Source organism: Malaya genurostris, chromosome 2 (genome assembly GCF_030247185.1).
Source record: "Malaya genurostris strain Urasoe2022 chromosome 2, Malgen_1.1, whole genome shotgun sequence".
NCBI classification, from domain to species: domain Eukaryota; kingdom Metazoa; phylum Arthropoda; class Insecta; order Diptera; family Culicidae; genus Malaya; species Malaya genurostris.
Window position 1 is genome coordinate 136,373,015 of NC_080571.1, and position 22,994 is coordinate 136,396,008.

The following is a 22,994-nucleotide window of genomic DNA, read 5'->3' on the forward strand; positions in this document are numbered from 1 at the left end:
TCTGAGAACTTGTCTCGGCTTTGATTCTTTGATTCAAATTACTCAATAGTATTTCCAACCGTATTGCTTTTCTCTATAGAAAGGTATTAGAATTGCTGAAAAAACCGACTTTCGAACGGAGCCTCGGACACCCATAGTATTATATACCATTCGACTCAGTTCGACGAGATCGGAAAATGTATGTGTGTGTGTACACACATGTGTGTGTGCACTTTTCGAAGATATTTATGCGCGCTCAATTTGCTCAGAGATGGCTGAACCGATTTTAACAAACCTATGCTCGTTTGAGGGGTACTGTCGGGCTATTGATCAAGTTCGAAGATCAAATGGCTGTGACCTTCGGTTCCGGAGATATGATTGTATAAGTGACGTAACCGACTAAACGCGTTGTGTTTTCACGCGCTCAATTTTCTCAGAGATGACTAAACCGACTTTAACAAACTTATGCTCGTTTGAAAGCTATTGTCGGACCATTGATCAAGTTCGAAGATCAAATGGCTGTGACCTTCGGTTCCGGAGATATGATTGTATAAGTGACGTAGCCGACAAAACACGTTGTTTTTACCGCTCTAATGTATATAAGGGTGCCAATATTTTGGGATCACCTCTAATTTCGTAAAGCGCTATTGTTCAGATGTTTAAGCATCTCAAAAAAGTCCACATGCAAAATTTGAGCTAAATCGGACATGGGTGCTGCCCAGCGGTTAAAGTTTAAAAATTGAATCTTGAAAAAGTACCATAGAGGGGAGTACATGCAATTTTGTTACATTTTGTTTGATGCCAAAAATCTTAAAATTGCATGAAACGTCGAGATTTAGTGTTATCTCAAAAATATTTTTTTTTTGAAAAAATTGACTTTCTGGAACTTTTTGATATTTTTTCTAAGTCCCAATAAATCGATGATTTAAAAAAAAAATTTCGAGATGACACTAAATCTCGACGTTTCATGCAATTCTAAGCCTTTTGGCATCAAATTTTTTTTTCGATTTCGAAAATTTCATGCATTGCATTTCCAATTTCTTTATTTCCAAAGCACTTTTTGTTCATCTTTCTCTTTTCCTGATACTGTTTCATTCAGTGTTTCTATTTCAGCTCGAACTTCATATAATGCCATAGAAATATCAGCCTCCAAAGGTTTTGGTGCTGACCTTTCAGAGCAGGAAAATGTTTCTGAAAAATACTGTTTGCATGTTTCCCTAAGCTTTCAATCTCTTTCATATGCTTATGAGCTCCCGACGATTTTGTCAACAAGAAAATCCGCACGCGGTAATGAATACAACGTGTTTTTAGCTTTATACGGATGTCAGCCTTGGGGTTGTCAAGCAAACCACTAATAACCGTCAATGCTGGACTAATGACAGCTATCTCTTCTTTCACCCCTCTCCGACTAGGTGAAACTCCAAATCTTTCCGTCTCCCTCTCAATCTTCATCTTATCTTTCAACTTTCGTCTTTTTATGCTTTCATGTTCGTCCATGACGAATGGTACGTTCCGAATCGCAAGTTTGTGCTCATACTCTTGAATGGAGAGGTGCGACGCATCTAAGTTTCTGTAAAACGATTGCAAAATCATTGTACTTTTATTATACTGTGCTGTATACGAAACATAAGTATGAATGAACTATAGGGTGACTCAAGTTGCTTAAGGAAAATCGTGATATTTAAGTCTCTAATTAACAGTTTATTGTTCAGATGTGTATGTCGAATCAAGACCCGCCAAACAAAAATTATGTTATTTTTTATCCGAAAAACTCTTGCTATTTGGTATGATCACTTGAAAACTTGCCCCCTTTTGCGAGCGTACGCGCACTAGTAGACTGATTTCTAGTAAATTGCACTTAATTATATTTTAACAAGAGTCAGTCTCGTGTTACCAGTTCAGCACTTCACTCAAACTATATGAGCTTTTTGAAAGTTTCCCTAACTCCTATTTCACTCCAACTTTTCTTATTTGTATGTATTATTGAACTCTTGATCCGCAAAACTTTTAGTTGGGGGCCATTTTGTTACTGTGCCATCGGAAGGAACCTCGATTTCTGGTCACAGCCACGGAGATCTAATGAGGGTGGGTTTTACAATAACCTCTTTTAAGGCGACTAGCTCGGCTATGCGTAGCGTTCTCGCTCTCAAGGTCAGCATTCACAAGAATCGGCAGATCAAGACGTTCGAAACCACATATTCACTTTAATAGATAGATTTATTTTACCTCGTGTGTACATATATGATTCGTGTATATGTAGGGTTGGCCGGCCGGCAGGTGACACTGATGCTGCTTACTCCGATCTTGAATCCAATTACGTGCTAAATGTGCTCACGCTGATAGTGATGATGTCCGAGTGATCGTACTACTATTGCAGGGGGGAGGGGGGGGGGGGTGGTTATCTCCGACTTACAGGTTGAGTGTATTCGGGCTAAAGAGATTCCGTTAGAATTTCAGCCGGTAGGGCTATTATTGCAACGACTGGTCTCGTAGAGATTTGACCGCCACAAGTATCGTGGATTGGCGGTTAGCTTAACATGGAAAAGTGGAACCACGACCTAATCTAGGTTTCCTCCAACCAACTGGTGGGTGTTCTCGGGTCGTCTCAATATCCTACAGGCTTAATACTCGTTTGCTTTGATCCTTCGCGGACCAGTAATCGAGTTATCAAATACAACGGGCCCTGTTTTTATCATAAAAGATACCACATGGTAGAATAAAGGGTTAGAGTAATCAACTGGGTTTTTTTTTCACACTGTATTTCAACGAACTTTGCTAAAAGTCATCTCTTAACGGAGTTATGTCTCTCGTTCATACCTGATTCGACGCTTTTGAACCGTAATTCAATTTTTATGGCAATTCGGTTTGCTCACTTCGCCTATTTCGAGGCTCTAATTTTACTTTTATACTTAGACGTGTTTCTCAGTAGAAGTCTTAAAACGGAAAGACCTTTCGACTTCTATCGACCCAGTAGCTCTACCTCTATTCCTTTTTTTCTTCTCTTTCCTTCCTTGTACTATCCATCGCGACAACAATATTCTCTTTTGGTAGCAGCATCAGCAGAGGATATAGTGTGTAATGTGTGATGTTGATATATTACGTACTAGAATTTTAACATTTATATTTTATTTTATCCTAGCTTAAGTTATTTTTTTTTATTTATAATTTTTTCATCAATATACATTTAATCAATAACAATAATTAATTTAATTTGTTCGAATAAGCTCAGTGCCTCGACGGTAACAACTTTAAGGCGAGAAATTGCGCGAACTGTTACAGAAGAAGATTCGCAACTCTGTATTACAGTTTTGAATACCCACAGAGTTGATCCGAACGGGAAAGTTGCTTGTTCTACTGATACGAATGAAGAAGTAGTACGTTCTTCTCTACCTTCGACGTATTCGTCTCATGATTTTACTATTTCTACGATTTTGTCATTGGTCGAACCTCTGCAAGTGACGTCGCTAACGCTTATATCTAATCAGAGACGCAACCCGATGATGAGTTCCATGCAAAAGTGCGACACCTCGAAGACGCCTCGAAAACAAACCTCTTCTGATGATTATGAGGATCAAGACTTATATATCATTTGTTTGTAGGCGTTGCCCTCAAAACTCTTATTAATAGTATATCAATACTGATTATTGTTCAATTAAAATAACAATAAATAGTTTCATATTTGTTCATTTAAAATTACTGTAGTACACATTTCGTCCAGAATCACTAATGGCCGAACCTAGACTGCAATGACCCAACCTAGACTACTTTTTAATTTTTTTATTTTTATTAATAACTATTTTTTTATAATGTGCAGCAATTCAATCTAATTAGAAATTTCTTATTGCATTGTTTTGAAAATATACAATTTTTTCAAATATTGTATCTCTATTCCTAAAATTTGACAGCATTCTATTTCGGACTTCAGCTATAAATACAAAAAAATCAAAAATACATTTTTTTGAGTTAAGTGTTAGCATAATCATTCTCGAAAAATCAAAAATCAACTGTCGGTGATTATCGTTTACAAACTCATCGTCGATCAAGATAACGAAAATCGTTTGATTTTCTGAAATTAATATTGGGGTAGCATTATCGCTTCTGATCAGTGTTGCGCAATTTAATTTTAACGCAATGAAGATATTTACATGTCGGTAGTGCAATACGCAATAGCAATAAGCAATGCAACTACAGCGGGAAAAAATGAATAATGCTTGTAAAGACAAAATACTTAGCTTTAATTCCAGAATTGATTTATTCTCATGGTCATATTAGATTAAACCCAATTAAATGCTATTCAGCATTAATTTGATTTACAGAAGTAACAGGAGTGCCGGGATTTGCACAGCGTTTAAACCAACCTTCTGCTGAGAAGCTATGTTGGTTAGGATAGTACTTGGGTGAACGCTTGTTTGTGTTCACTCCTGCGCTCCTGTTACTTTTTTTAAACTGCTGCATGAAACTGGCTTTGTGATGTCACTATAGTTGTTTTTAATCACTGCTTGGCATATTTAAATTGGTTTGAAATTGATTTCCGATGCATCACCCACCATATTGAATATCCCTATTTTCAAAGAAAATCTCTGCAGGACTGATAAACGTGAGAATGATGAAATTCAAGTAAATAGTGTTAAAATTTTTCAAACTACTCCATGAAAGTTGCTTTGTAATGTCACTCTAATTATTCTTATTCACTGAATGCCATACTGAAATTATTTTGAATGCATCACCCACCCCTAATAATCGTGAGAATGATTTTGAATGATTATCATTTCATTACCACGGGTGAGTTTACGATGATATTGAACGGGATGAGATTTTGTCCATATTCCATACTTCGAGTGATCATAATCATCGTTGATTTTGCGGATAGTGATAATTGACGAAATCTGGCATGTTTTTTTAGCGGTCATATTTGATAATTTGAACAATGTTTGAAAAGCCTTGGTATTACATTCCTGTAGTAGAATTTGCCCTTTGGTTTCAACAGAATTCGCAGCCGATTCAGAGTGTACAGAACCATTGCATGGCTGGTGCTACGATTCTACTGACACTACGAATCCTTCCAGGTCGGGGCTCGAACATACGACAACTGGTTTGTGAGACCAGTGTCCCATGCATTGAACCACCAACCCGGGACATAATGTTTGAGATATTTCCATTCTTCGTGTTGTTTTTAGAATAAAATAACTATGCAAAACTTTTTTATAATTACCTAAAATATTGCAGAAAATATCAAATCGATCGGACTCACCGTTTCTGGAATATATATTATTGAAAAATTTCAAAGGATTTTTTCTTAGTGCCTTCTCAAAAATAACGCTAAAGTAAAAATAGCAAAATGATGCAAATTGTTTAATTTGGCCATAAATAACGCTTATTTATAACCTTCATTCTTCCGTTTCGTATTTTAGTGAATAGTGATGTATACTGGGTTCAGTTAGTTAAAATATAAAATATATATTATTTTTCTTACCAGTCTGGTCAATAGTTTTATTGTATGAATCCGACATCAAACTTTTCAAACCACCCATATGAGCGGTATCAGCTAACTTGAAAAATCCTATCTGCGAGTCTTCTTTCTTTGAATTTTTTACATTTAGTTCATCATATATGAATTTAGAATCAGATGTGATAAACACACCCTGGGGATAATTTGCACCTTTGTTACGATTGGCACGTTCCTCGAACTTTATATGCACATCTTTCCTTGCGCTATCAATGTCGTCTAAAGATTCCAAACCGAAACTTAACGTTGGTTCGGCTTGGACAGATTTTCCCTGAAAACGTACGGGTGGAGCTGGCAATTTATACCATTTGAAATCGGGATGAGCGGTAAAAAATGCATCCTTATACTGGCAAAGAAAGCATATGTTTCATAAACGTGCGATAAGTAAAAGTAAAAATTACCTGCTTGGCAAGACTTATGTAGCTCGACTTCTGTTCATTCTCTAAAGTAGTCCACCAATCTCCAAGTATTTTGGTTATGGACCTGAATTTAACAAATAAAAATCGAAAAAGGTCTATGTTAAAAGTGTGTGACAAATATTTGTGAGAACGGTATCCGCCTATATCATATAAGGTATATTATTTGTCTGGATGAAATTTGGTAGCAAATTTGTTGAAACATCTCTGAACAATAGTGTGAACTCCAATCCAAAATATTTTGGCTACTGCATTCCGCTTTTGTCGTGAATACGACTTACTTTACTATGGGGCGCCTTTTCAAAATTTACCCTCTGAGAAAGTGATAAGTTTTTGATCGTGAATATCTCTTGTTGTATCTAACGAAATCAACATGATTTTTGCTACACGCCATCGGAAATATGATCACAATTTTATGATAAAATTATCAGTTGTGTGACATAATCTCAAATAGTTCAAAATTAAACTTTTCTGAAATGTTTGGTATAAACGAGTATCAAAGAGGCGCGTTTGCCTTTCTCGTATTTCTAAAGATCTGTGAAAGGATTTATATAATCTAACTACCAATAGAATCGAAATGTTTCAACTTAAACGTGTATAGAAAAGGCATTGTAATATTTCAATAGTACACTATTGAAAAACCTGTCTCATTTAACCCATGTCAACACCAGTCAATCAGAACGCGTTCTGATGAAGAGAACAAAATATTTGCTGCTGTACAACAAATCGTTCGAAAAAAATGTTCCGAAAAGTGGTGAATATCGTAGTTCCTCAATTTGGTCCTTCTGAATGCTAGAAACGAATCCCTACAGCATATTGATAGTTGATTTCTATAAATTATGCAAATCCGAAATGAAATAATCGACATTAAAATTCTGTATGCGGCTATTTTTAAGCCGTTAGGACCGCCCATTAGTGAAAAAGCTACAAACGAAACCACGTAAAAAGAACAAAAATTGGACCAGTTTGGATTCTATCGCCACTGCGAGCAGATGTATTTTGTGTCGTTTGCAAAGCTACTTTCGTCTCCGACAAGAGCGATTACGTCACAGCTGCCAGTCGTTTGCATTGATGAAAAAACAACGGTGGAGAGCATTACACAAAATCAGCCGTTCTAATGGCTCAAAAGTTTTCTAAAGAACTTTTAAGATTTGTTGTTCGCAAATCAAAGGTAAATATCCTCAGTTTAGTGAAAATCTAGAACAGCTTGGTTAGATTTGTCCACTTTTCGCTGTGTGAAATTCACAGTAATCGAGATCAAGTGAAGCCTTCTATGTTTTTGCGAAAAATGTTCCAGAGTTTAATGTCGTAGAGAATTACGCAATTTGACCCTTCTGAATGCTAGAACCGATTCCCTATAGCATATTGATAGTTTCGTTCAATAAATTAAGCATATTGTATCATTGATCAACCCATCGAATTAATGTTTTCTTTATTGGAAGATTATAATCGGTTGTAAACGCTACACCTACACCAACCATATCAGTATCGCACCCACGTACAACAGTTCAGCCTGGAATTAGATGACGGAAGTCAGCGGCATCCATCGGAATTCGAATTCAACTCATCACTCTCCATCACAAACGCTTTCATAAAGGGTTCTTTTCAGAGCCACCATTATTTTATTATAAAGAACTATACTGGTTATTTCATAATATTTGTGTTTCAGAATGTTAAATGTAACTAATCTGTACTTTAGTTTAGGTGCATCGTTTCAAATTCTACATACAATTTCATACAATTGATCAACTAATTGATATTCGGAAGTGTTAAGGAACCTGTCAGTTGTTTTCGTATTCACGACATCCTGTTATGTATCTGACATTACCCACCCGCCTTTTTTTCGCAACCATCATGAATGACCAATCTTCGGTATTTACTGATCAACGACTGACAATGAAGAAGCAGAATGATCGACAAAGCCTGTAGTTAACAGAATTAAGTCCTCGTAAAATAGTTGAAATATGAGAAAGACGAGTTGGCTATACCATCCTGAACACTTCCGAATATAGATAATCGTTCATATCAGTTGTTTGTGTGAATTTTTAAACTTTTACTGCTTCGCTTACCCAATTGTAACGGTGCATCTATACTAAAGAACGAAAGAATGACCATTTTAGGAGTTAAACTATTTTTGTGCATAGGGCACATAATTATTTTTATATACTTTATGTTTCGTCTTCGACTCGTCAGTACACAACAGTTTATGTTGAACTGTTATGTGACACAGCAGTTCAACATAAACCACTAGGCAGACATAAAGTTTCTGCTACTTGCAGTACACTTATTATGTTTGCACCGAAGTGCAATGTACGATTGCACTTCGGTGCAAATACATAAACGATTTTTACATACTTTATGTTTCGTCTTTGACTCGTCAATACATAACAGTTTATGTTGAACTGTTATGTGACCCAGCATAACACATGGATCAATAAGTCCCGAACCTAAAGCAGAGATGGCGCTCGTAGTAAACCAGTAACCACCTCTTTCTAGAGTACTAACCTTTGCTTGAAACGGGTCAAAATTTTAAGTCGATCCGACCAGAAACAGCTGAGTTATCGAGGTTGGAGTAAAGTCGTTTTGTAGTTTGTTTAAAAAATGGAAAAAACCGAGTTTCGTGTTTTGATAAAACATTGTTTTTTAATGAGTAAAAACACCGTGCAAGCGAAACAATGGATTGAAAAATGTTATCCGGACTCTTGTCCATCAAAAGCAACGATTTGTCGGTGGTTCGCCGAGTTTAAACGTGGTCGTACCGACACAAATGACGCGAAACGCTCGGGTAGACCTGTGGAAGCCGTTACACCGGAAAATGTGAGTGAAGTGACAAACATTATAATGAAAGTTCGTAAAGTGAAGCTCCGTGAGATTGCTGAGATGACACAGATATCATAAGATTTCTTGCGTCGTTACGTGACCATGGACGAAACGTGGATACATCACTACACTCCAGGGTCGAAGCGGCAGTCATATGAGTGGCGCACAGCTGGCGAAAGCCGTCCGAAGCGTCCGAAAACGCAGCAGTCAGCTGACAAAGTCATGGCGTCAGTTTTTTGGGATACGCATGGCGTGATTTTCATTTACTACCTCGAAAAAGGTAAATCGATCAACAGTGATTATTATATTGACTTACTGGTGCGTTTGAAGGAGGAAATCGCAAAAAAACGACCGCACATGCAGAGAAAAAAAATCCTTTTTATCAAGACAATGCACCCTGCCACAAGTCGATGAAAACAATGGCGAAATTGAACGAATTGGGCTTTGATCTGCTTCCCCACCCCCATACTCGCCAGATTTAGCCCCCAGTGACTACTGGCTCTTTGCTGATCTCAAAAAAATGCTCCAGGGAAAAAGATTTGGCTCAAATGAGGAGGTCATCGATGAAACTGAAGCTTATTTTGAAGCGAAAGATAATTTTTTTTATAAACATGGTATTGAAAAATTGGAAAAACGTTGGAACCATTGTATCACCCTAAAAGGTGATTATGTTGATGAATAAAAAAAAAATTGGCAAAAAAAATGTTGTTTCCATTGTTAGTCTCGGGACTTATTGATCCATGTGTTATGAATCGGCCAGTATATGCCGAAACTCGTGATACAATATAATATAATATAATATAATAAGATACAATACAATACAATACAATACAATACAATACAATAAAATACAATACAATACAATACAATACAATACAATACAATACAATACAATACAATACAATACAATACAATACAATACAATACAATACAATACAATACAATACAATACAATACAATACAATACAATACAATACAATACAATACAATACAATACAATACAATACAATACAATACAATACAATACAATACAATACAATACAATACAATACAATACAATACAATACAATACAATACAATACAATACAATACAATACAATACAATACAATACAATACAATACAATACAATACAATACAATACAATACAATACAATACAATACAATACAATACAATACAATACAATACAATACAATACAATACAATACAATACAATACAATACAATACAATACAATACAATACAATACAATACAATACAATACAATACAATACAATACAATACAATACAATACAATACAATACAATACAATACAATACAATACAATACAATACAATACAATACAATACAATACAATACAATACAATACAATACAATACAATACAATACAATACAATACAATACAATACAATACAATACAATACAATACAATACAATACAATACAATACAATACAATACAATACAATACAATACAATACAATACAATACAATACAATACAATACAATACAATACAATACAATACAATACAATACAATACAATACAATACAATACAATGCAATACAATACAATACAATACAATACAATACAATACAATACAATACAATACAATACAATACAATACAATACAATACAATACAATACAATACAATACAAAATAATATAAGACAATACAATTTAATGTAATGGAATATAATATAAAACAACATAATATTATATAATTGTAATACCGCGTTTCCGAGCAGCGTGAGTGGAATAGTGGAGGGAAGCTGTCTCTTATTTTTCGAATAGTAGATACGAACTAAACTATTAAATATAAACTATATTCATATTTATTTATCAATCAAATGGTTTTTCTACTAGTGCAATCTTTCTTGTGGCAATTCTAAGACATTTGGCATTGAAAAAAAGTTCGATTTCGGAAATTTCATATTAACTCATATTTGAAATGCAGCATGTTTACGATTTGATGAGTTTACGCATGCGTTGATGAGCAAATAAGTCAGATTATAGCTGCAAGAACGGACTAGATATCGATCTACTTTTTCCTAATAGGGTTCTAAATGCTAAGCATCTCTCGTGAAGTAATCAGAAAGTGCGAGTTCTTTATGATGAACGCTGAACTGGTTTTTTGCCAGTTTTATTTCCAAATAGCCCAACTAATTTATCTTCTATGATAAATCCTTCTACAATTGATCTAGTTCTAGAAGATCAATTTCACATTTCATTACTCAAACTGACTTCAGTATTACAAATTAAACAAATCTCTAGTTGAGGACCTTTAAAACAAATTTAAACATAAATTCACTAAAAAAATCAAACCATATTCTAAGGTTCTCAAGATAGTCAAAGTCCTAAGAATTTTGAATAGTTTTATGAAAAAAATTTCCGATGTTATCTTGATACTTTGCCAAGTGTGTTGAATATTTATTCTAAATCTTAATGAATCCAACAGTATCCAAATTATGTTTATTTTTCAAAATGAGCTTCCATTGTGCTGTTTTTGATAACAGCTAAGAATGTTTCTTTCTGATTAATTTAAAACTGCTGTTAAACCCTTACAAAATCTTTGGACGAGACATGGGGATGTTAGCCCAATTTGCAATGGATTGTTCAATATAGAACCTGTATGGGACAATAAGTTGTTTCAACACTTTGACTGAAGATTTCACTCAAACGCCTGGTATAGGCTCCTACTTTTCAATTGTTGAATAAAAAAATCATAATGCCAACAATTGTTCCTCATATTTGGGCTAGTAATATTTTTCCCGGTTTTTCACTAAAATTCCCGGCTTTTTCCCGATTTTTCCCGGTAAAACCAATTTCCCGATTTTCCCGGTCACTTGCCTCCCTGATTATATCATATAACATGGTGGGCGAAACATGAAATTTCCGAAATCGAAAAAAAATTTATGTCTAAAGTATTAGAATTGCATGAAACGTCAAAATTTAGTTTCATCTCGAAAAAAAAGTACAGGTGTGTAATGTCAGAGACATAGCTGGATGTCGTGAATACGAATAAAACTGACACTCTTACTTTATAAAAGGTGATTTTTTTTAGGTTAGGATTTTCATGCATTAGTATTTGCTCAGATTTTTTGAGGTTATGATTTTCATGCATTATTTTTTGCTCAGTATGCTTTGACATTTCATCATGAATAGACTTACTAACGAGCAACGCTTGCAAATCATTGAATTTTATTACCAAAATCAGTGTTCGGTTTCCGCTTTTTTATCGACAAATTTTGTTCAGCGATGAGGCTCATTTCTGGTTGAATGGCTACGTAAATAAGCAAAATTGCCGCATTTGGAGTGAAGAGCAACCAGAAGCCGTTCAAGAACTGCCCATGCATCCCGAAAAATGCACTGTTTGGTGTGGTTTGTACGCTGGTGGAATCATTGGACCGTATTTTTTCAAAGATGCTGTTGGACGCAACGTTACAGTGAATGGCGATCGCTATCGTTCGATGCTAACAAACTTTTTGTTGCCAAAAATGTAAGAACTGAACTTGGTTGACATGTGGTTTCAACAAGATGGCGCTACATGCCACACAGCTCGCGATTCTATGGCCATTTTGAGGGAAAACTTCGGAGAACAATTCATCTCAAGAAATGGACCGGTAAGTTGGCCACCAAGATCATGCGATTTGACGCCTTTAGACTATTTTTTGTGGGGCTACGTCAAGTCTAAAGTCTACAGAAATAAGCCAGTAACTATTCCAGCTTTGGAAGACAACATTTCCGAAGATATTCGGGCTATTCCGGCCGAAATGCTCGAAAAAGTTGCCCAAAATTGGACTTTCCGAATGGACCACCTAAGACGCAGCCGCGGTCAACATTTAAATGAAATTATCTTCAAAAAGTAAATGTCATGTACCAATCTAACGTTTAAAATAAAGAACCGATGAGATTTTGCAAATTTTATGCGTTTTATTGTTTAAAAAAGTTCTCAAGCTCTTAAAAAATCACCCTTTACTTTATAATATAAATTAGTTGATCGATAGAGTGAATTGTGGAAGTTTTTCCCTTTTACACTACTAGAATTTGAAACGATACACCTAAACTACAGTACAGATTAGTTACATTAAACATTCTGACACACGAATATTACGAAATAACCAGAATAGTTCCTTGTGATAAAATAATGGTGGTTCTGAAAAGAATCTTTTATGAAGGCGTTCGTGATGGAGAATGACGAGTTTAGTTCAAATTCCTATGGATACCATTGGCTTCCAATGGATACCGCTGACTTGAGGCTCTGTACCACGCAAAAGGTCTGCTTTCATTGCCAACTGCTCCACCTGACGACCGAAGTCCAAATGAAAGCATTGACGACTGCTGCTTCCGACGATTAAAGTCGAAATGAAAGCACGCCCTAAGCGTTTGAGGCTTTATAGCACGCAAAAGGTCTGCTCTTATTATTGACGACTGTTCCACCTGACGACCGAAGACCGAATGAGAGCATGACCTGAGCGTTTGAGGCTTTATACCACGCAAAAGGTCTGCTCTCATTACTGACGACTGCTCCACCTGACAACTGAAGACCAAATGAAAGCATTGCCGACTGCTCCACCAGACGATTGAAGTCCAAATGAAAGCACGACCTAAGCGTTCGAGGCTTTATACCACAAAAAAAGGTATGCTTTCATTGCCAACTGCCTCCACTGGACGACTGAGGTCCAAATGAGAGTTGCGAAATGAGCGTTTTAGGTTTTTAACCACACAGAAGGTGCATTCTTCGAAGCTGCTTGTTGATTAAATCATTCCCACGACGTCTGCTTCCATTCAACGCACAAGAAGAAATGATCGATTTTCATTATTTTTACATTAAATATTTTATTTATTGTCCATTTTTTGTCAACATTTATATACAGTGGCTACAATATTTTAGTGATACAGTTTATAACTTTACATCTATGGTACTATATGCTTAGTCTATGTTTTAATTTTTTATTTCTTATTGTTTCAATCCTAAATTGTTAGTGACTTTTATTTCATGTTTCGATTTATATCCTTGAAATTGTATATTTTTATCTACTTAACCTGAACTAACCTAACCTAATTGCATGGCATGGCAATTTTTCCAAACTGGAACTGCATACTTAATGACTGGATAAACAATTTGCCTATAAACAGCTAGTTTGTTTTGAGTTGATAATTTAGATTTTCTGTTAATCAATGGGTGGAGAGATCTCAATAAAATATTGCATTTAACACTATTTTGTCAGCATGTGACCTAAAGAGAAACATGCTCTCCATGGTCAGTCCTAGATAAACTGCCTCATTCAACCAATCCATTTATTTAAATTTTGTTATTCTCAGGTGGGAAAAGTCGGGGAGATTTATAGTGGGGAAGTATGGCAGCTTGAGGTTTAGTTCCATTGATGCATAATTTCCAACTGCTGAAATAATCAACCAGTACATCCATTCCTCTCTGCATTTTGTTTACTAATGAACGAATTACGCGGTCTTTGTAGATGACGGACATGTCATCGGCAAACAGTGAGAGTACTATCTGACGTGAAAATATTGAATAATATTGGGCCAAGGATACCTTGAGGTACACCAGCGGAAACATGAAATTTATCCGATAATAAGTTGTTAACAATGACTTCGAAATTTCTGTTTGACAGATAGTTTTTTACTATTTTGACTAGATAGGTTGGGAAGTAGAGATCATGCATTTTATGAATTAGGCCATCGTGCCAGACATTGTCGAACGCTTTTTCAACGTCTGACAAAATCATGCCAGATGTTTTCGAAACAGCTTTATTTCTTGAGAGAGTGTTATTGACTTTGACCAACTGGTGAATAGTAGAACGACCTCTTCTAAACCCAAATGATTCTTCCGGAAAAGTGTTATTGGAGTCTGCAAAACTAACAAACGGGACATGATTGTTTTTTCGAACATTTTGAACAGTGAAGATAAGAGACTGATCGGACGATAGTTCTTCGGACAGGTGGGATCCTTTCCAGGCTTTTTTATTGAGGTCACTTTGACCACTTTCCAACTAGAGGGATAAGTAACTAAGGACCAAACATTGATTGAAAATAGATGCAACTGACCATGTCTTGACCGAGACGGTGGGATCTAACAATGTGTTGACCTAAAGCAGTAGCTTTTTCAACTGGTGAACAAACAGTCATCCAGGCGAAGAGGTGGTATCGGTTTTGGCTTTTTTAAGAAGTTTAGACAATTTCCAAAAAGGTTTAGAATAATTATTATTATTAGTTAGATTATTAGCTGAAGTTTTCTTTTCCCTGAGTCCTGTTCTCTGGTACTGCCTTCGATGAATTTTTCTTAACCTAATTAATGTTTTAGTGGTAGAATCAATGGTGATAGATTTACGGAATATTGGTATTTCTCTTATGTTTAGTTCACGATCTCTGGCGATGGCACCACCGAATTTCCACCACAACAGGATAGTGGTCGGAATTGAGATCTTCAATGATGACAGGATGAGAGATGTTCTCTGCAAGATTGGTGATAAACAGGTCGATGATGGAGCAGGTCCCTGATCTGGCAACATCGTCGTTCAGCACTGCTCCATTTCGATTATTTCTGGAATTTCCCCAGGCTTAATGTCTGGCATTGATATCACCGGCGATGATGAATTTATTTCGTCCTCTTGTGAGCTTCTGCAGATCATTTCTTAGTTGTGATTGAGTTCCTTGGTTCGGTGGCAGTATGCTGCGATGAATTTTATCCTTCTGATCATCGTAGCCAATTCAACTCCTAGCGACTGGATGAATTTCGTACCAAATCTCGGATGTACAGCAAACTTCACACCGCTTCTGACTGCAATCGCAACACCACCGCCCCTAGAATGGGTTCGATCCAGGCGAATGATGATGTATTTCGGTATTGAGAAGGACATCTTCGGTGACAAATGTGTTTCCGTGATAACACACACATCGACGTTTTGTGTTCTTACGAAGTCCGATAGTTCAACTTACTTTGAACGCACTGAGCAGGAATTCCAATTCATCACTTTTAATGTTTCACACACCGTATTGGATAATAAACGAACCGAGCACTTGAATCTGCTCCATTTTCGTCTTGCAACCACGGAGCGCGCAGAGCTCATGTCGACGAAAATTTTCATCAACTCCACAGAAGTAAATAGCGGAATACAGTTTACAGTTGAGCCATCATCAGTAGTTTTGAAACCAGGTGACGGAAGTATAGGATCCCGTAGATTATTCAGCCTGGGGGAAATTCACTGGGTCCAATGGCAGTACAGATGGTACAGGTGGAACCTTCTTCTTCGATGGTTGTCGCTGAGGTGTAGCTTGTTTTCTTATTTTCAGGAACTCAGCACGTTGCGGACAAGCTCGTTCGGTTGCTTCATGGGGCTCAGAACAGTTTGCACAACGGGGGATAGATTGAATGTTGGTGCGACATCCAATGAGCCTTCCGCAATGAGTGATAATCTGCATTGGCAACCATCAACGGTGAAGGTTGATTTTCCTGGTCACTGTTTTCCAAGTGTCATTATCGGCATCCGGATTGGTATCAATATCCATTGAAGCGTTGGTGTTCATTGTAGCCACTGACATATGGCTGACAGATGTATCTCTGGAACTTGTAGTATTCTTCCGCTTCACGGACCGTCCTGAACTGTCTCTCTCACAATCGGCCGCTTTAAGCGACATCTTCTCCAATTCACTCGTATGTATCGAAGTTTTAACTGTGTACTCGTTGAAAACAAAACACAGAATGATTGATCGATTTTTGACCACGGTTCCTCTTTTATGCGCAGTCAGTTGAAAATATGTGCCTGACTACCTTAAAATCGTCATCCTTGCGCGAAAAACCCAAGCGAAAGTAAAGAGTTTTCCGCGTTGTTTTCAAATTTTGAGAAAACCTAATATTTGAGTTGGTTGTAGTTATCTCATACTGGTCAAAATATTGTCCTAAATTCCTGATCATATTTTTGATAAAATAGTGAAAGAATTATGTTGCTGCCATAAATACAAGTCGAGATATTCACGATTAAGTTCTACCCATTGTTCCATATAGCTAATCTGGAATTTTTTTTGAAAAAATCCACTTTCTGGGGCTTAGAAAAAATCTCAAAATTCCCAGAAAGTTGATATTTAATATAAAAAAATTTTGGGATAACACTAAATCTCGACGTTTCATGCAATTTTAAGACTTTTGACATCAAACAAATTTTCGATTTCGGAAATTTCATGTACTCCACTATACGGTGCTTTTTCAAGATGGAAAATTTTCAAACCATAACCGCCAGGCAGCACCCCTTACCCGTGTCCGATTTAGTTAATATTTTGCATAGGGACTTTTTCCGAGGTGCTCAAACTGTTAAGAACTAGCGCTTTACGAAATTAGAGGTTATAAAAAAATATATTGGCTCTTATATATATATATATATATATATATATATATATATATATATATATATATATATATATATATATATATATATATATATATATATATATATATATATATATATATATATATATATATATATATATATATATATATATATATATATATATATATATATATATATATATATATATATATAAGAGTGGTGTCGGTAACGGTTGTGCGAAGTTGCCACATCCTCGCCTGCATTTTCTCTTCGACCAACCATTCGCCTTAAAACCGTTCCTCGATTCGATAACCTCGCACCTTGTGCGGTTCTGCAGTGTTGCACGGGTACAAATGCATTACCAGTACTCTGATTGGTTCTGCATTGCTGCACGGGTACAAATGCATTACCAGTACTCTGATTGAGAAAGCATGATAACCATGAAACATTACTTTTCATGAGATCATGCCTAGTACTAATGGTTTTATGAGCAAAGTGATCAATATCATGAACAATAACTCATTCCTCATTAATATTTTCATGATTTAAATCATTTTGATCATAATGCCATTTATAACAGGTATGATCATGAGAAGAAGACATGTTTCATGATTTTCATAATATATTAATCATTGTGCCGACAGTGGAATTTTATCCGTGTACTTATGGCGACCTTATATTCCTCGAATCATATTCAAGAGTCGCGGCGTTCGTGCGCGACGGGTGTTGGGCACCGTCGATAGTTTTGAGCGTATACAAATCGCCAAAAGATAGTGTTCAGTAAGGTATCGGTCGGGTGACGGCCAGAATGTAGACCATGTTCGATGTACGTGCTACTGTGTCTGACTGGCGTTTTAGAGTGACTAAAACAAGATTCAGAGTGGCGAAATGGTAGCGCGTATGCACAGCGTCCTGTCTCTGAGCGCATATCTTTTTCCAATAAATAATTTTTTCTGTTAATTTTTCATTCATTTGGCTTCTCCAATATATGTTTCCGCTCAGTCATTGCAAAACTGAACTTAGTTATGGCGGCTTTACGTCAAACCAACTAAAAATTAATAAATCATTTCAAACATGTATTAAAGAGAAATTTCACGGTACTAATTCCAGCTGGAGATATGCAAATATTAGCTCCGAAAAGACGCCTAACGCGAAGTAGAAATCGCTCTGCACACCAGCAGCGATTTTTTTTTCGGAATTCTTTTACGGATGCCGTTTAACAAGATGGTCCAGAGTACCGACATGAACACTGTAATACAAATACGAATTTTCTCGGCCATTGTAAGGAAAACCAAATCGACCACGTTCTCATCGACAGGCGATTTTTCTCCGACGTCATCCACGTCCGCACCTACCGCAGTGCCAACATAGATTTTGAACACTATCTTGTCGCGATTTGTATGCGCTCAAAACTATCGACGGTGCACAACACCCGTCGCGCAAGACCGCCGCGACTTTTGAAGATGGTTGAAGGAATATAAGGTCGCCATAAGTATACGGATAAAATTCCACTGCCGGTACCATGATTAAGAAATTATGAAAATCATGAAACATGTCTTCTTCTCATGATCATGCCCAGGCGCGTAGCCAGAGAAAATTTTCGGGGGGGGGTTTTAGAACATGGTGATAAATCAACACATGTACAATTTATATCACAATGTTTCCCATGGGTTATAATTTTTTGTTTCGGGGGGGGGGGGGGGTTTGAACCCCTAAAACCCCCCCCTGTGTACGCGCCTGATCATGCCTATTATAAATGGCATTATGATCAAAATGATTTAAATCATGAAAATATTAATGAGAAATGAGTTATTGCTCATGATATTGATCACTTTGCTCATAAAATAATTAGTAATAGGCATGATCTCATGAAAAGTAATGCTTCATTATTATCATGCTTTCTCAGTCAGAGTACTGATAATGCATTTGTACCCGTGCAGCACTGCAGAACCGCACAAGGTACGAGGTTATCGAATCGAAGAAACGACTGGTTTGACGGCGGATAATTGGTCGAAGAGAAAAATGCACGAAAGGGCGAGTATGTGGCAACACCGCACAAGAGCGAACAAGGAACGATACAGACAGGCGCGGAACACAGTTTGGTTTTCCGGAGAAAAAAGTACGTGTGTGTAATGTCACAGACATAACTGGATGTCGTGAATACGAATATAACTAAAAGTTTAGATTGTTGGATAAACAATCAGTTGCAGAATATAGGTTTTTCCCTGGTATTGACCACATTGATTGTTGGAAAAACAATCGGTCGTATTATTTGCTTCGGTTAGAAGTAGAACGAAGCACCAGTACTTCGGTTAGAAGGGCGATTCGGTAGTTTCGGAGAAATTGGACCAGCAGTTTCAGTTAGAAACAGAATTCAAAATACTTTTTGTGCAGAAACGAAGATCGACGAGCAAAGAAGTTTTGGACAGAAACAGGTAGTCGCTGTCCGGTTAGAATGGGTATAGGGTTTTCCTGGCATGACCACATTTATTGTTAGAAAAAGAATCGTTCGTATTATTAACTTCGGTTAGAAGTGGAAGGGAGCACCAGTACTTCGGTTAGAAGGGGGATCCGGTAGTTTCGGAGAGAAATTGAAACCGGTAGTTTCGGATAGAAACAGATTCCAAAAAAAAGGCGGGTGCGTAATGCCAGAGACATAACTAAATATCGTGAATACGAAAACAACTGAAATGTTCCTTAACACATCCGAATATCAATTAGTTGATCAATTGTATGGATTATGCAAGCATTCCCCTTTTCCCAAGGGGAGAGTCGCTTAACACAAACTATATTGTGCCTCTAAAAACATCCGTGATATACTGTGAGTCTAAGTGTGCCACGCTGTGCTCCATGAAACAGCTACTTGTCAAAACTGTGCCCTTTGTGTGCCGCAACTGTGCCACTGTATGAAAACGAAAGTGCCAATATTGATAAATGCACCAACGCATTGTGTTAATGTGTGATTGGCACATTGTTCTAAGCGTCCTCCCCTTGCCTTTTCCACATTTGTCACAAAAACAAAGAAGGCTTCACTTGATCTAGATTACTGTGAATTTCACACAGCGAAAAGTGCAAAAATCAAATCAAACAGTTCTAGATTTGCACTAAACTGAGGATATTTCTCTTCGATTTGCGAGCAAGAAATCCTAATAGTTCTTTAGAAAACTTTTAGAGCCATTAGACTGTCTGATTTTGTGTAATGCTCTCCAGCGTTGCTTTTTCACCAATGCGAATGACTGGCAGCTGTGACGTAATCGCTTTTGTCGGAAGCGAAACTAGCTTTGCAAACGACACAAAATACATCTGCTCGCAGTGGCGATAGAATCCAAACTGATCCAATTTTTGTTGAGAGGCCTGTTTTTACCTGATTTTGTTTGTAGCTTTTTCACTAATGGGCGGTCCTAACGGCCATAAAAATAGCAGCATACAGAATTTTAATTTCGATATTTCATGTCGGATTTGCATTTTTAATGAAAGAAACTATCCGGATGCTGTACGGGATTCATTCCTGCCTTTCAGAAGGACCAAATTGTGGAATTCACTACGATATTGAACACTGTTTGGAACATTTTTCTCGAACGACGCAGCAGATATTTTGTTCTCTTCCTCAGAACGCGTTCTGATTGGCTGGTGTTGACATGGGTCAAATGAGACAGGTTTTTCAATAGTGTACTATTGTAATACTTCAATGCTTTTTCTTTACACGCTTAAGTTGAAAAATTTCGATTCTATTGGTAGTTAGATTATTTAAATCCTTTCACAGATCACTGAGCTATGAGCTTTCAAAATACGAGAAAGGCAAACGCGCCTTATGAATTATCCTCTTTGATACTCGTTTATACCAAACATTTCAGAAAAGTTCAATTTTGAATTATTTGAGTTTATGTGACACAACTAAATATTTTATCATAAAATTGTGATCATATTTCCGATGGCATGTAGCAAAAATTATGTTGATTCGTTAGATACAACAAGAGGTATTCACGATCAAAAACTTATCACTCTCTCAGAGGGTAAATTTTGAAAAGGCACCCCATAGTAAAGTAAGTCGTATTCACGACAAAAAACGTTTGAGACGGATTCGAGATCGAATTTCAAGTCGAAATAGAGCCCGATGAGTAGTAAATAAACAATAAATAGATTATTGGTTAAACAATCGGTGTAAATAACAGCACTATAACTAAAAGTGGGATTTAGCTGAAAACAGAAGTACTTCGGGGACTCGGTAATTTCGAAAAGAAATTTAAATTGGATTTGATTGTTAGAGAAACAATCAATCACCTTATTTTCTTCGGTTATAAGTGGAATCCCGGTAGTTTCGGATAGAAAAAGAATTTATGACTCAAAGTTTCGGACAGAAACGGGATCGACAAGATTCGGAGTCTAGAGTGGAAAGTGAGCTCGTCCGGTGTTGTCGCAACACGTCTGGAATCTGGTTAGGATAAGCCCAGAGTTTTACTGGCAATAAATAGATTGTTGGATAAGCAATCGGCGATAATATTACTTCGGTTAGAAGTGGGATCCAGCAGAAAGCAGCAGAAACGTTTCGGACAAGACACAGGTGCAACGAGCAACGACGTGCTTAATAATTAGAATTACTTCGAGTGTCGGTGATCTGACACAGCAAGAAGCAGTGGTGACTACGAGAGGGGAACTCTCGAGCTCACCAATCTGATAATTCATAATAATAACGATAGCCGCGAATGGTTCTTCGATGTTTCGAAAACTGCATTTGCTGCATGGAAGTGTCGGATGAAACACCGTTTGACAAAAATTCTACTCATGCATACGCGGATTCGCACACCAACGAAGGACTTCTAAGAACCAGTAGAAGGGGCCTAGAAACCGCAAGAAAATACTGAAAGGCCATTAAAAAAAAGGCTGGTCGAGGATATCGAAGCCTTAGATGAAATCGTTATACGACGAAATTTCCGATGAATATGTTAAGATCATTCGAGATCTAGATTAGATGGGATACATCGTAGGTCATGCAGCGAGAATACACGCTTTAATCATCGCTATACCAGACAGATTCAATAACGTTAGAGGAGCCTTTCTGATACTTTCCAACGAAGAGTTGTATGCAAAATCGGATTCTGACATCATCAGAATATTCCTGAATGCAAAATCCGGGGAAGAGAAACAGACTGAGGAGAAAAACATCACTTTAGCTTTTAAGTACACACCGAAATGGCGAGTTACACGGTGCATCGGTAGCAACGAGATCAGACACTTCAAGAACAAATGTTATTCTAATGGAAAAGTTTGTGGCAAAGGAGAAGGAGAAATTCATGAAGCGAAAAAAAAGGCGGGTGAGTAATGTCAGAGACATAACTGGATGTCGTGAATACGAAAAAACTGACACGCTCCCATCACTTTTCCGAATATCAGTTAGTTGATTGATTGTATGAATTGTGCAAGCTTTCCTCTTTTTCACTAATAGAATTTGAAGCGATACACCTACATTAAAGTACAGTTTAGTTACATTAAACAGATACTATTTTACAACTATATATTCCAAACTTGAAACAATTCCTTTTTAATTTGCTAATGTAGGAGGCTAGGTACGACAAATTTGTAGTTTATTTTTATTGAAGCTATGAAGTTCGAAGATATCTGATTCTTCTCGAAATTTCAGTACGAGACAATTGCAATGGCCTGGTCTGAAATGTATCTACGATCTTCGGTATGCAAGAGTGATTCTAATAATAATAATAATAATGATAATAATAATAATAATAATAATAATAATAATAATGATAATAATAATAATAATAATAATGATAATACAGATTTATCTGTATATATGGCAACCCTGTTTCGCAAGGCATATTTTCACACGACCCCATACTAGTATAAAGATGTGTTCAACATCATCATTTTCGCTTTCGCATTGCCGTTCGTAATTGAATGTGTTAGTGACGGTACAAATC

At 36.7% G+C, this 22,994-nt stretch overlaps 1 protein-coding gene across 1 annotated transcript in view; it reads right to left on the minus strand.

Annotated features, from left to right (window-relative positions):
* The window catches only part of LOC131432090 (uncharacterized), a 278,579-nt gene that overhangs the window by 112,979 nt on the left and 142,606 nt on the right, over positions 1-22,994 (minus strand). The window contains exons 2-3 of the mRNA XM_058598159.1: positions 5,887-5,968; positions 5,453-5,831 (exon numbers count right to left, since the gene is read on the minus strand). Of these exons, the coding sequence (XP_058454142.1) occupies positions 5,453-5,831; positions 5,887-5,968 (461 nt within the window). The remainder of the gene's footprint in view (positions 1-5,452; positions 5,832-5,886; positions 5,969-22,994) is intronic.